General features: G+C 37.5%; 1 protein-coding gene across 3 annotated transcripts in view; it reads right to left on the bottom strand.

Moving 5' to 3' along the window:
- cald1a (caldesmon 1a) overlaps positions 1-1,590 on the bottom strand; it is a 37,617-nt gene extending 36,027 nt beyond the window's left edge. For all 3 annotated transcript variants that reach the window (XR_013324677.1, XM_077709850.1, XM_077709855.1), the window contains exon 1: positions 1,453-1,590. Coding sequence is in view for 2 of the 3 variants with exons in the window: in XM_077709850.1 (XP_077565976.1) it covers positions 1,453-1,473 (21 nt within the window). In the remaining variant the exon portion in view is untranslated. The remainder of the gene's footprint in view (positions 1-1,452) is intronic.
- Positions 1,591-14,506: the final 12,916 nt, after the last annotated feature.

Raw genomic sequence — 14,506 nt, 5'->3', positions numbered from 1 at the left:
TAAGTCCAAAATTTGGAGCCAAATTGCACACAAGACACAAGAATCTCTTTGTTTTTTGTTTTTTTATAACCACACTGCTAAGCGCCGCACACTTCCTTAGCAACACCTGCGCAAACAAGTTGAGAGTTAAATGAGGAAATCCGCAGTTTCGAACGACAAGGCGCTGTCAGAGAGAGAATTGGATTTATTGTTGTGGTTCGAGTTGACAGCAGCGGCCAAATATGAAAAACAGCTGTCAGTATGATGCAATCAAGTTTTGCGTCACTGCAATCTAGTAAAAATATCGTTGGGGAGAACAGGGTTGCTTGTCACACTTGCATCGTGTCCAACAATAGGGGCGGTGTGGAGTCAAATCAGGATTAAAAAAGATAAGAAATGTTTTTTCTCAAGATGGTGCCGTCACGCGGAAGCCAATGGCAGTAGCTCTGTCCACTCTTATTTGTTTTTGTGTGTGTTTTACAGCCTCTCTATCTTTTTTAAATTACATTTTAATATTTCTTAATCCATTTGTTTTTACATTACTTTGTACTTTATACTTTTTACTTCAATGATGAGTGATGAGTATGTATATACTTTAGTCCTTTTTTTCTGTCCATGTTTCATATGTACTGTTAACGGATGCACTTTTTTATATGTATCGTATCTTGTGCTGACCCGGCCCATCTGTCAAATTTTTAAAGTCAACGTGGCCCCCGGGCCGAAAAGTTTGCCCACCCTTGGGTTAAGGACTCAAATTTAGCTTTGAGTCCCCCAATACAATGACCTGAAAATTGAGTTGGGATGAAAGATGTAGAACTAGTGACAACCAACCCTTTTACGCCGATTCCGTTGAAAATGAGCAAAACTACAGATCATGACAATTGTCCTAGTTTGTGCACTTTACTTGATGTACTAATACCCTCACGCCTGAAAAATTGGGGAACGCCTAATCATCAGCTCCTCCCTCTCATCAGATATACTTTCATTTTCAATCAGTTCCAGCCCTTAAAAACCACAAAAAAGAAGAAATGGCACCAGTCTACCCCTCCCAAACACCCCCTTCCACCCATGCATACATTTCACACATATTACTGTGTGACAAAGCTGTGATCAAAGTATTGCAGGCCAACTCGAGGTCAGTATGAGTAGTTTCAATGGCAAATATAAATAGAACTCGGATTTATATGCTATAAAGAATGAACCAGATCGCTTGAATTGGCTCCGATTTGCAAGTCGTATTCATTCTAGAGAACCTTTTACTTAAATCGGCGGTGAAAAAAAGACATTGTGAACGATAGAAAAGTTCTCCGCTGCTCATGAAAAGTCTGAGAGCGCACAAAGGAGGGAGCGGCTAACGGGCCAGACACATTCAGGCAAAAAATGCGCTCACAAGTTTGGAAGGAAAAAATAAGTCAACGGCTAAAGTACCCAGCGTTTTTCCCCTCTTTCTTTTTGTTTTTTTTCCCGTCTTACCTGTGGATCGTAGCGGGACATGATCTCTCAGGTCGAGTTTGAAGGAGGAGGAGAAGGAGAAGAAGAGACGGCCAGTCTGATGTCGCTCCTCAGTTCCGCGCACCACTGACACACGTCCAACTCAAGCCACGCCCACTTCTACAACAACAACAAAGAAAAGCCAAAATGACTTGTGAAACTTTCTGTTCTATTTCCAAAGTCGTAAACATTAAAAATCTTGAGTGTGCACAATCAATACCATCTGTGACGTCATTCACACAAAGGGGTTGGTTGTCACAATTCACAAAAGTGTCCAAAATAAGAGTCATTCATTTAATACAGGAAATGTAAATATTTATAAATGATAATGTTGTTTAATGACAACCATTACAGCCACTTTTCTAAAATGTGTACTTTTTTAAAAGATGTTTTAATTGAGTTAAGTCCACAACTGATCATTAACATCTTATTCAATAGCTATTAAAATCTTTTGCACTTAAATACACTACAACAAAGTTTAATGTTGAATTTTATAACCTGACCATAAATAAAAACAATCTATTTAAACATGAAAATATTATAGCTATCTTAATGTTAACATGAAACACAATTAGCATCGTTTCTAACAGTTTAAGTTGCAAAATATGTATACTTTAGCTCTCAGGTCCATTTTTCTACCTTCAAAATGCATCATTTGCAATTCCAAAGCAAGTTTGCATGTTACCTGCCAGTCATTTTTTCACCAATTTGCTAAAAACAATAGCAGCACTGTTCCTTTATTCCTTCCATCTAAATTAACAACAGCACAGCTTTGTCTTTCCATTAAAAACAATGATGCGCTGAACAAAGCCTTGAACTTAAGAGCATTAAGCCATTGGTGCACAAATGAGCACCATATGCGCCGCTCCCGCTCTTTTTTTTTTGCATGTGTCTATTTCAGATAAAGCGGGTGAGGGGGAATATGAATGCGGCAAGTTGATTGTGTGCATGTGCAGAAGTAATTGCGTGTGCGGTACAATCCAAAGCCGGCGTGCATGAGAAAGAAGAGAAACAAAGACGAGACGGGCAGGGTAATCCAGAGCCTGATTTTGCTATGGGCAAAGTAGGCAACTGCACAGGGTGCAATCCATGTAAGGGCGCAGTTTTTCCCCCATTTTATTAGCAGACGATTCATCATTTCCACGTCAAGTTAGTAGATGAACAATTACGAATAATTTCATTCCAAAACTGAAAAATAATTAAAAACATCTGTCAACGTCTGAACACTGATATCCGATTTTTTAATTTTATTAAAATTTAATTCTATTTTTATGTTTCAATGTTGTTGATATGCTGGCAGAGTTTTATTCTATTGGGTCTATTGGTTTTCTTACTAAAATGATACCAGACTTTACGGGATTGCCAGAAAATGATTGGACGGCTTAGATGAGTTCATGTTAACACTAACTTAGTAGTAAAGACTAACACATGGAGAACATTTACCCTTCTTTTGGATCACTTTTCTGTTTGAATGTAAGTCAGTCATTTAAACAATATGTCAACTTTAAATGGAATAAGAATAGGGAGCAAATGTAGGTTTCCTTATTGGTTGACTCCCCCTCATTGACGACATTGACTTCCACGGATAATTACCATGATGTAAAATGACAGAGTGATTACTCTCACTCAAGATCAAAAGCTTCATCGTGCCACACTTGACCGAATCCGAACTTTCGGACACGTTTGGGGAACCGGAACGGATCCTTCAGAGTCCTAAATCTAAACAAAGCAAAGACAAATTCCATTCTTTGTTAACATTGCCAATGGGTTGGGACAGAAAAATGTTTAAAGAGCGCTTCTTCCAGATTCATCTAAAAAAAACTTAAAATCATTTTTCCATTGACTCCCTAGATCAGGGGTGTTGGTTCGCGGGCTGCGTTAACGTCAACTTGATTTCATGTGGGTCGGACCATTTTAGATAGAATATTTCGACATTTTTTTTTATAAATGGATTAAAAGAACTGGATTGAAATCCCTGGATAGTCAGTTTTGATAGATCTAAAACAAAGTTTATTTTAGCTTTTTTTAAAATCTATTTTTAGATTTTACAAAATGACTTTTTGAACTAAAAACACAAAAAAATATTTAAAAAATTACATTTATTGATCTAAAAGGAGAAAAATCAGTAAATTTAATAAACATCTATACTCCATTTTAATTTGATCCTAAAACAGAAAGTCTGCACTCATCATTTACTTTCCCGGGCCACACAGCGGTGATACAGCGGGCCAGATATGGCCCCCGAACCGCCACTTTGACACCAGTGCCCTAAATGAACAAAAGCAATTTGGCATTTGTCTATTGACTAACCAGCCTGACAACAAGCAACAGTTCCCATACTGTGTCCATATATGGCTCGTTACCACATCCTTAATAAAATCCAGTATTCATCTTCATCCTACCTAACGAAAAGGAATGCTGGGATTTGATTTATGAAATCTGTATATTGCAACCGCTGACGGAATTGGAAGCAGATGCATGTCAAAGCATTTCTTACTTTGCCGCATACCGGATGCAATATGCCGCCATGTGCAAGATAAGTGCATATGCAGAGCGCTGCCTTTGATAAGCAGTAATCTTGGAAAGTAGGTTACGTGAGAGAGGAGACGTCAGATTCCATCACAGATGTTAAACAAAAGCACCCCGGTGACACCTGCACCGACGAGGCTCTTCCAGAAGGAGCCGGGCTCTCCCAAGGTGGATCTTCTCGATCAAACTTTTGATATATGAGAGATCCTTTGAGCGCCAGGCCATTTGGACGGCAACTTTAGGCGACGTTGCACGAGGCAGTCGACTGCAAACCTTTGAAAGGATTTCAATTTGGAAAGGCGAACCAAGGGAACATAAAATATGGAGTGCGTTGTTTGATATTAACCTGGAAATCTCATCTGTGGCCAATCACAGGAAGGTCATTTAGGGACTTGACAAGGTTAGAGCAGATTGGAACGGAAAAATACAGTGGTACCTCGAGATATGAGTTTATTTTGTTCCGGGACTGAGCTTGTATGTCGATATTCTCAAGCGGGGAAGACTTTTTGCACTGGTGAATTGTAATATAACATATACAAAGTTAAGTGAACTTGGATTATGATTGCAGACACACTCAAAATAAGTTGAATCTAACCTTACACTAAACTTAATTCTAATTTTGTTTTACATTTTATACCTTTCTTCTCCGGGTTGGCTCTATTTGCCCCGCCTCCACCCTGACTTTCACCTATTGATGGGCTGTGTGCTTTTGTATTCCCTTCAAAATAGTCTGAAAATGATGCACACAAATATGCTCACAATAGGATAAAGCACGACCATATATTCTTGCCAAAACTATATTATTTATCTACGTGTGTGTGGAGCAGATTTACAAAAATTGTGCCAAATTTCAATGGAAGCCTTTGCAGTTTTGGTCCATTTTTAAACCAATTTTATTCTGAAAGGGCACGGGTGAAGGGTAATGCTTGGACATCCCCTGGTGGAGATTAAAGCACCACACAGCATTTCAAAGATTAACACCAGCTGAGTCATTGGATATTTGACATACTATCCATAAAACTAATTTAAAAAAACATGCAAAAAATACATGCAAGTTCCTAATAAATTCACAGCTAGATTCTACTGAGAAAAAAGCTAACATTAGCACCAATTTCCAATTATAATATGCCGAAAATTATGAACATCAACTTAATAAAAAAAAAACTGACCATTAATTTTAAAACTGAGCCACTCCAGACTGATAGTTTTTTTTTTTACCAATTGATGAATATGCTAGTGTGTCGCTCCCCTTATTAATTATTGCAATTTCCCTCATTAAGTGATAAAAAACACATAAAAGTCTAAAATTTTGTGAGAAAAGTGGACAAGGTTAGCCCAATAGTCGGTACGCCTTTTTATAGACTAAATTAAAGATGGGTACATTGCTTGCTGATGCGCTATATATAAAAGTTGTTTTACGGCGTATACAATTTTAAATGATTAAAAAAAGTATAGAGTACGACAAAAATGTCTAAGTTGACAAGTATGAATATGTGATGGAAAACAAACATAAAAAAAGCTTATTTTTCAAGAATTTTGAAAGCAAAATGTCCTTGGAAGATACTATAACGTCTTATCCAGTTTGTGTTTGTCAGGTTGCAGTCCACCTAAATTCAAATCCAACAATAGCTGAACCATGTTTGTTGTTGTCTGATGGTTGCCATTTTCCCTCCGCAAATATCCAACCTGCTGCAGACGACTTTTAAAACGGAATATTTTCTATTCTTCATCTCTCTGGATTAGAGCGGATTACCGCAGCGTTCGGAGTGTGCGTATGTGAATACAATGTCACACTGCTCACGGATTTTAATAGAAATCGCGGCCATTCCCTCAGAGATCAGACATCGGAGATAATCATTTCACTTTGGGTGTGCTTAGAACCGTAAACAGATCTTATCACTTGCCGAGGAGGATTACGATGGGTGCACAAAGTAGGATTTTACAAGTACCCGTAGACGTGCGGTTTGTTTACTTACTGGTTGTGATGTCACAACCAGAATTGCTGAAAAAAAATGGATATTGTTTTGGGTGGAATTACTAAAAGTTGAAAAAAAATTAACCATACTTGAGAGCCAAATTCATTGTTTGTTTACATATAATAATTCAGTCCTTTTGGGGTCATACTTTGACATGGTTGTCATTTCCTAGCATCTTTAAAATTCCAATCATTTCTATTGTGAAAGAACATCCTGTCAATCAAAACCGTCAATAAAAAAGCAGACTTTTACGACATTTTCAGAGAAAGCAACGGCAAAAACAGCCAAATGACTAAAACAAGTTCAAACCTAACATGTTTGCGCTAATGTTACTATATTTTGATATATCACCCTACTTCAATCCTGTGTGACGGCCCAAAAATCAGAGTAAAAAAAAATAAGATCAGCCCATCAATCCGTGTCCAACCTCACAATTTACCTACCAAATTTGAGTCCAGTCTGCCCAAAAATAACAGAGCAGCAGCAATTGCAGTGATCAAAAACTCAGAAATACACATTACCAGAGGAGACATTTTCCCTCTCAAGTGTAACAGAAAGGACAGTGAATGCTTGTTCATTTACGACACCCGCCCGCTTTGCACTCTACTTTCAAAGCAAAAACGTCCATTAGACGTCGACTTCCAGCAGATGCCTAGCAGATTACCCCCTTCAGTGACAGCTAGTAAGGATGCACACCAGCCCAGTTAAACCACCTGGAAAAGGACAAATAATGCCATGGAAACAGACATCTGAGGCTGAGTACAGTGGTACCTCGACATACGAGCAATTCGAGATATGAGTGAAATTTCAAGCAAATAATTATCTCGAGATACGAGATAAATGTTTTTTTTTGCCACATATTTTTTGTGTATAACAGATATCTACGAGTACTGGGTGGAGCGTTGAATTTTTAAAGTTTTTTTTCCCCGTCATTCAGCGCGAATGGCGGAGCGATTGCTAATACGAGGAGTATATATATATTACTCCTCGTTGGCAAGTGGTCGTACGTTATCCTATTGTGAGGACATTTATGTGCATCATTTTCAGAATATTTTGAAGGGAATATAAATGCAAAGAGCCACGAGGCGGGGCAAATATAGCCAACCCAGGAGAAGAAAGGTATCAAAATGTCAAACAAAATTAGAAGTTTAGTGTTAGGGTCAATTAAACTTATTTTTGAGTATGTCTGCATCGTAATCCAAGTTCATTAAAACTTGTTTGTTATATTAGGAGCGTGTTGTTGTGCAAAAAGACCCTCCTTTGAAATCTGCATGATTTTAGTACTATTAAACACATTTTAATAATATTAAACCACTAGTTATGTATTACATTGTTAATAGATGGCGAATTAGAACAAATAAAACATTTTTTCCCATTCCATTATCCTGTTTTGGGTGTTTTTTCAGAGGATTAATTTGTTTTTAGTTCATTTCAATGGTAAACGTTCATTCAAGTTACAAGAAAATCTGACATACGAGCTCAGTCCCGGAACGAATTAAGCTCATATCTCGAGGTACCACTGTACTAATATTCTTTCCTTCTTTCTTCCCCCCTCGCTTATAGAGCATGGCACTGTCACAACACTGTGGCGGCTAATTTCCAGCGAAAATCCCTTTGGATTTAAGATGCTGTGAGGGCCTATTTATCCCCGGAACCTCGAAGCAGAAGGCAGTGTGTCAGAGTCTATCGCCAAATTGCTTGCGGTAAAGCTCATATGGTGACACACACACACATGCACAAGTTACTGATGATCAGGAGCTCTTTAAACTGGCAATGCTCCCATGTGCCAAATCATCTCTCCAAAAAGGGTCAAGTGTTGCTGCTCTCATTAGTCGGTTCAAAACTGCTATCCTGCGAGCAAAGGACATCGTAAATCAATTCATCAGACTCCGGCTAGAAATGTTTTACTATCGAGTGCGCTGTTATGGAAACACGACGCGTGAAATCAAACGTGCTGTGACCGCTTTTTCATTTCATTAAAGTCTGTAAAACAGAGCATCGATTATACATGCGACTGTTATCGATACATGTTTCGACCCGTAAAACGGTTCCGAGGCATCCGTCTCTAATTCAACGAGCATCGATTGGAGGAACCCGGAGGGCGAAGGAAGACGCCACTGATTATCAGATAGTAATTGTATTGGAGTCCCTCAGGCTTGTCTACTGTACACTGACCTAAACCCCAACTGGATTTGCTAACATAGTGACAGCTGTGGATGTAAAATAACATTTAAAAAAAAGCCAGATGACCCTGTTTCCCTCATCAACAGATAAAATGGGGCCACTTGAAAGGAAGTCTAAGGTTCATTTCGAAGGTTAATAGGGTTCTAAATGAGCAAATCTTGGGTGAGGTTTTACATCAAATACCAGGTTTTGGAAGAACTAGTTTTTATAGATCTAAAACAAAGTTTATTTTAGCTTTTTTTAAAATATATTTTTAGATTTTACCGAATGATTTTTGAACTAAAAACACAGAAAAATAGATTAAGAATGACAATTATTGATTTAAAAGGGGGAAAATCAAGAAATATAATATACATCTATACTCTTCCTTTTAATTTGATCTAAAAATAGAAAGTTGGCACTCATGATTTACTTTCTCGGGCCGCACAAAATGATGCGGCGGGCCAGGTTTGGCCCCCGGGCCGCCACTTTGACACATATGATCTAAAACAATGTTTATTTTAGCTTTTTTAAAAATAAAAATGCATTAAAAATATTTATTTAAAAGGGGGAAAAATCGAGAAATGTAATATACATTTATACTCTTCATTTTAATTTAATCCTAAAACAGAACGTCAACAGTCATGATTTACTTTCCCGGGCCACACAAAATGATGTGGCGGGCCAAATTTGGCCCCCCGGGCCGCCACTTTAACACCTATTTCAAATAAAACGAGGTTGCCCTCATGGTTGTCCTCAATTTTTTAGCTCTGTCCTGCATTTTAAGCCACACACAACAGGGGTAAAATGACAGCAATATCCGGTCTTTCAAAGTAAATAGCCTGTCATAAAAATTTCATAAATCAGATTATTCATTCATTTTTCAACACTGCTTGTCCTTGTGAGGGTCACAGGGTGCTGGAGCCTGTCACAGGCAGACGACAACCCAGACTGGTTTGCCAATCAGTCATAGGGCATCTGATTATGTCATATATGTTATTAAAATTTTTGTATGAAATGTACAGTGCTTGTGGAGCTTTCAATAATAAAACATATCTTTAAAGTAAAGGACATAAAGGACATTATTTTCAAATATATTATTTGTAAATGTTCTTTTGTATATGTAGAACAGAATTAAATTAACTACATTTTTTTCCCTATTATAATACTGTCAGGAAAACGAACTTTATTTCGGAACTCCTTCACAATAAAACATATTCACTCTTATACTATTGGGAAAAAAAGTTCTACTTCTTTAAGATGTTTTTGTATTTTGCTGAATATGTTTACTATTCACCTCAATATAAATTGCCTTTAAGACTAATAAAATGAGTTAAAAAAGCTACTAATACAAATGGCTATCATGTGTCTGTAATAATAACAATCCGATATTTTCAGCCAATAAAATAACAGCTTGGAAACCGCCATGATGTTGCTTTTGACACGTGCTTGCTAGCGTCCTGGTGGCCTTATTTTCTCCCCTAAGTTGATTTAACGACGTGAGCCCTCATTGTGTTTAGCCATCTTTTTTTTAAAAAGGTCACAATGCCATAAAACTACCCACTTGACAATAACAAATTTCACCCTCATTTTCAACCGTAAAAAACAAACCGGAACAGAAGGAAAATCAAAACAACTTATGCCACAGCAATTTAGAACGGCAAAAACAAAAAAAATCCATTCATTAGGTTAATTATTACTTGAAAAATGACGAAAATATACACATACAAAGTCAAGTGTAAAGACTTGACCTATTTGTATTGGTGATTGCTCTCGCGCATTATTACCGCAGAAGATACGCTGCAGACAATTAACGTCGATCAACCAAATGATGTTCAGCTGTTGCTTCTTACAAAACCACTTGAAAATAGCAAAACAAAACGCTCCTCGAAGAATGCGTGGAGATTAATTACGCTTCATTACTCCTTCAAGTTGCTTTAAAGAGAAAGGCTGCAAAACAGCGATAATACTTCGCATAAATATTAGCTTTGGACAAGCTATTTGAGGATGGAGGACGATTTGCATCTGCAATTGATGTTAAATATGCGGCAGAAACCTATCAAGATTCCATCTTTTTGCACAGCAACGCTATCATAACATAACAAACAAATTTAAATGAACTTGCATTGCGATGCAGACACTCAGAAATAAGTTTCATCGAATCTAACACTAAACTTAATTCTAATTTTGTTTGACATTTTGATATCTTTCTTCTTCGCTCTTTTTGCCCCGCCTCCACACTGACTTTCAGTCAATATCGAGGCTTGTTTGAGTTTGTATTCCCTTCAAAATATTCCCAAAATGATGCACACAAATATCCTCACAATAGGATAAACGCACGAGCACTTGGCAACAAAAAGTAGTATATACTCGTCTCGTATTTGGCAAACAAGCTCCGCCATTCGCACTAACTAATGGGGGGGAAAAAACACTGAAAAAATGCAACGCTCCGCCTAGTGCTCGCAAAGATATTATAAAGAGGGAGTTTCGACCAGAGACATTACAAAAAGGGAGTTGCGGGGAGAGAGACATTGGCCATGATGTTCTTATGAGCGCATCTTACGTCCGCCGTCTGCTCGTATGTCAAAATTTGTCTCGTATCTCAAGATAAATATTTGCCTGAAATTTGACTCCTATCTCAAATTGCTCATATGTCGGGCAACTTGTGAATGCTTGTCCATCTCATCGTGCCCTGCGATTGGCTGGCAATCGATTCAAGATGAACCCTGCTGCAGTTAACGGGGATATGAATGAATGTTTTTTTTTTTGAACAAACAAGAACCCCATAAAGTTTTACTTGACCAACCAACAATAACAACACCCCACCACCACCACCCAACACAACGTTGACTGTCACTTACGGTCAGAAGGTGTCGTTCTGAGGTCTCGTAGTTGTTTGATGGAGCATTTTATCATGAGTCAGCGTCGCATTGAATTCCAGACGATACTGCCAGATGACATATTGGATTCCGGCTGACTTAAAGCCTTAGGGAAAGACGCGACATCTTTTTTTTCCCGGTTTTCCCCCCGTTTCTTTGGGTCTGTCGATGTTTAAGTCAGGTTGACCCTGGAGTAACACAAGAGGAAACAACACCTGTGAAAACAGTACACCAAAAAAAGACTGGCTTGTATAAAAAAAGGAAAAAAACGCAAGGTGAAGCCGACTGCTGCTAGCACATAAAAGATTAAAGTCTACGGTTGTAAATTCAGCAAGGCTAACATCCATGAGACAACTCGAGTGGTGCTTGAACAGGGTCATTATAAAGCCAACCACGGGGAACCTTTTTAAAAGCTCCAAAAAAGGAAAGAAGGACACTTTTTTAATCATAAAATTGATAAAAGCAACAAAATGGAACAGTTTTTAAGAAAACCCAAATTCTACCTTACACTCAAAGGTTTTAATGGTACCAAAAACAACAGGTTGTACAGTTTTGGCACCTTTGGAGAGTTCAATTTGGCGAAAAATAGTCTGTTAATATTACAGTAAAATACATTTAACTGTGATTTCAAGCCCCAGCCTTTTTGCAGAAAAAAATCTTTTTTGTGTGGCACTCAACCAACGGCCTGTCAATCCGACTCGCATGATTTTTTTTGTTCGTCAGCAGCTTTGAAAGAAAAAGATGCTAGAAGAGAAATTGATAAAAAAAAGTAGTTTTTCATGGCTTTCACCAAAAATAACAGGTTGTACAGTTTTGGAACCTTTGGAGAGTTCAATTTGGGGAAAAAAGTCTATTAATATTACTGTAAAAGACATTTAACTATGATTTCAAGCTGTAAAGAGGTCCTGCGTTTTTGCGAAAAAATATTTTTTGTGGCATGTGTTTTTTTTTCATTCAAATTATCCCTCGGACTAAAAAATCCGACTTACGTAATTTTTTTTTGTACGTCAGCAGCTTGGAAAGAAAAAGATGTCGGAAAAAGAGAAAATGATTAAAAAAAGTAGCTTTTCATGGCTTTCACTTCAAAGCCAATTTAAAAAGGGAATTCACGCTTTGCTTTGGTCGCATTCATTGATTGCCAAGGACTAAAAAACAAAAAAAACTCTTTGAAGGTGGTGCTTGAAAACAAACTTCTCCTAATAATGCTTGTTTTAAACCCAAAAAGAACAAAACGGCTTTCTGGAGGAAAAAAAAATGTTGTACATCAACAGACAGCAAAATTACAATTCAATACAACCAGTGCCATTGAAATATAAGCATAATTAATTGTCTTTACAAACTAATGACAGTGCGCAAAACATGATACAAAATTTGTAAACAGCATTTCTTGAGAAGGTAGCCTCAAAGCTAAACCTGATTTTTTTTTAAAAATCGTAATTCTGTTTAATATATGCTTAACACTACGTTGATTTCCACGTTGTTTTTTTTGCACATTCCGATAAACTGCGAGACGAGGCATTAGGTTATGCAAATGAAGTAATAATGTGCATTAATATCTCCTTCTCTCCAGCTATACCTTTCATTCAGGGAGAGCTCTTCTTTAATTAGATTGGATTTACATAACGATTTCCTATTAACCGGCTCCCTGGCGACCCCTCGCTGATGGCGCCAACTGGTTCCAAATGCTTTTACTTACTGCAAAGACAAACTTTTCCTCTCTCTGTATTACTTTGTAGACCAATGTGTAGCTTTTCTAACTAACTTTCATAACACACTACTGCAGCCATCAATTCTTTCCAGGTAGGAAAGTCATTTTCTTGCTATTTATACAGTTTGGTGAGAACAAAAAAAGATTTAAACCATAGCCAACTTTTTATTTTCAGTCATTTTCCGTTGCCTCAGGCGCTGTAATTCTACTCCCCTTGAAAAAAAGTGTATTTTTTTTCCATGATATTAGTAATAAACATGATTTCAAACCTGTGAAAGCCCTTCTGTTATTCCTTGACAATACAACAACGGTTTTTTAAACATGTTTTTCTTCGAATTGGGGCATAACAAAAAGAAAAAAAGTGTCCTTCGGTTTACAAGATGATCATATGAGGAAAACAAGACAAACAGGCCTTACGCTGACCTAAAAAACAAGCCTTCACAGATGTTCTTCATGTCTCTCGGCACATATAACTCCACCATCAAATATTTACCAAAAAACACAGGGCAAGTACCGTATTTTCATGACTATGAGGCGCACTTAAAAGTCTGAAATTTTCTCCAAAATAGATAGTGCGCCTTATAATCCAGTGCGCCTTATATATGGAAAAAACAAAACCAAAAAACTAAAAACCACCACTGTCGGATATTAAAAAAACACAAACGCCTGAACTGAAACAATACTGTTAAATATGCAGATGCCATTTTAGTTTACAACATCTTCCATCATATAGCTCCTCCCCCACTGCAAGATTTTATACAAAAAAATCCAAAGCATCAACAATGGCTGGCTCTAGAGGTGACTGTGTAGTGAGTGCTTCATACCTGGAAGTCAACAGCAATTACCATATTTTCACGACTATAAGGCGCACTTAAGAGTCTTAATTTTTCTCCAAAATAGACAGTGCGCCTTATAATCCAGTGCGCCTTATAATACAGTGCGCCTTATAATACAGTGCGCCTTATAATACAGTGCGCCTTATAATACAGTGCGCCATATATATGGAAAAAAATGTCATTCATTGAGGGTGCACCTTATAATGCGGTGCGCCTTATAGTCATGAAAATACGGTAGATGGAATATAAAACAAAAAAAAAGTTATTTGAAAGGGCTCCAAAAAAAAATCATCTGCAGTACACGAAAGCTTGCTCTCTCTCCGGATCGCAATGCAAAAGCAAAGAAAAAAAATACTTCCTTTCTTCGGCTAGTGCCCTCAATTCAGCTCAGTGATTATATGGGCCAGTATAGGTTTTTTTTTTTTTTTTGCAGTGTGACGGATGCTTGCTGTAATTCTGTTCAATGCTCAGGGATCATGAGAGTGTATTTGCATATGTATGATCGGGACTGCACAATTACTAATCTTGCCAACACACACATGGATTTACTTCACACCGATGACTTAAGCCCTCAAACCCAATTTCACATCCTTCCTGTAATTAGGATGCCCTCCCCCCCTAAAGGTTTGCTATTTTGGAATGAGATTACTCAGCATGTGTATGCCAAATGCCATAGCAACCAGATGGAGGGAGTTCGAATAACCCTATTTGCTTTAGAATTTCATACAACGTATTTTACGCACTATAAGGTAAAAGCAGTATAGTCCAATGTGACTTATATATATGGATTAATATTGGTTAATCATTGGAGGAAATTTCTTTTAGTACAGCTACATCTATTTGATGGATAACACAACTCTTAGTACTATTACAGCTCAGGCTAGTGAACGTGTTAACTACTCCTACACTCCAGTTTTTAAATGATGTTATAAAATAATAATAACA

The sequence above is a fragment of the Stigmatopora nigra genome, chromosome 23 (assembly GCF_051989575.1).
Source record: "Stigmatopora nigra isolate UIUO_SnigA chromosome 23, RoL_Snig_1.1, whole genome shotgun sequence".
NCBI lineage: Eukaryota > Metazoa > Chordata > Actinopteri > Syngnathiformes > Syngnathidae > Stigmatopora > Stigmatopora nigra.
The sequence above is the reverse complement of the archived record's forward strand: the minus strand, read 5'-3'. Positions and strand labels throughout refer to the sequence as shown.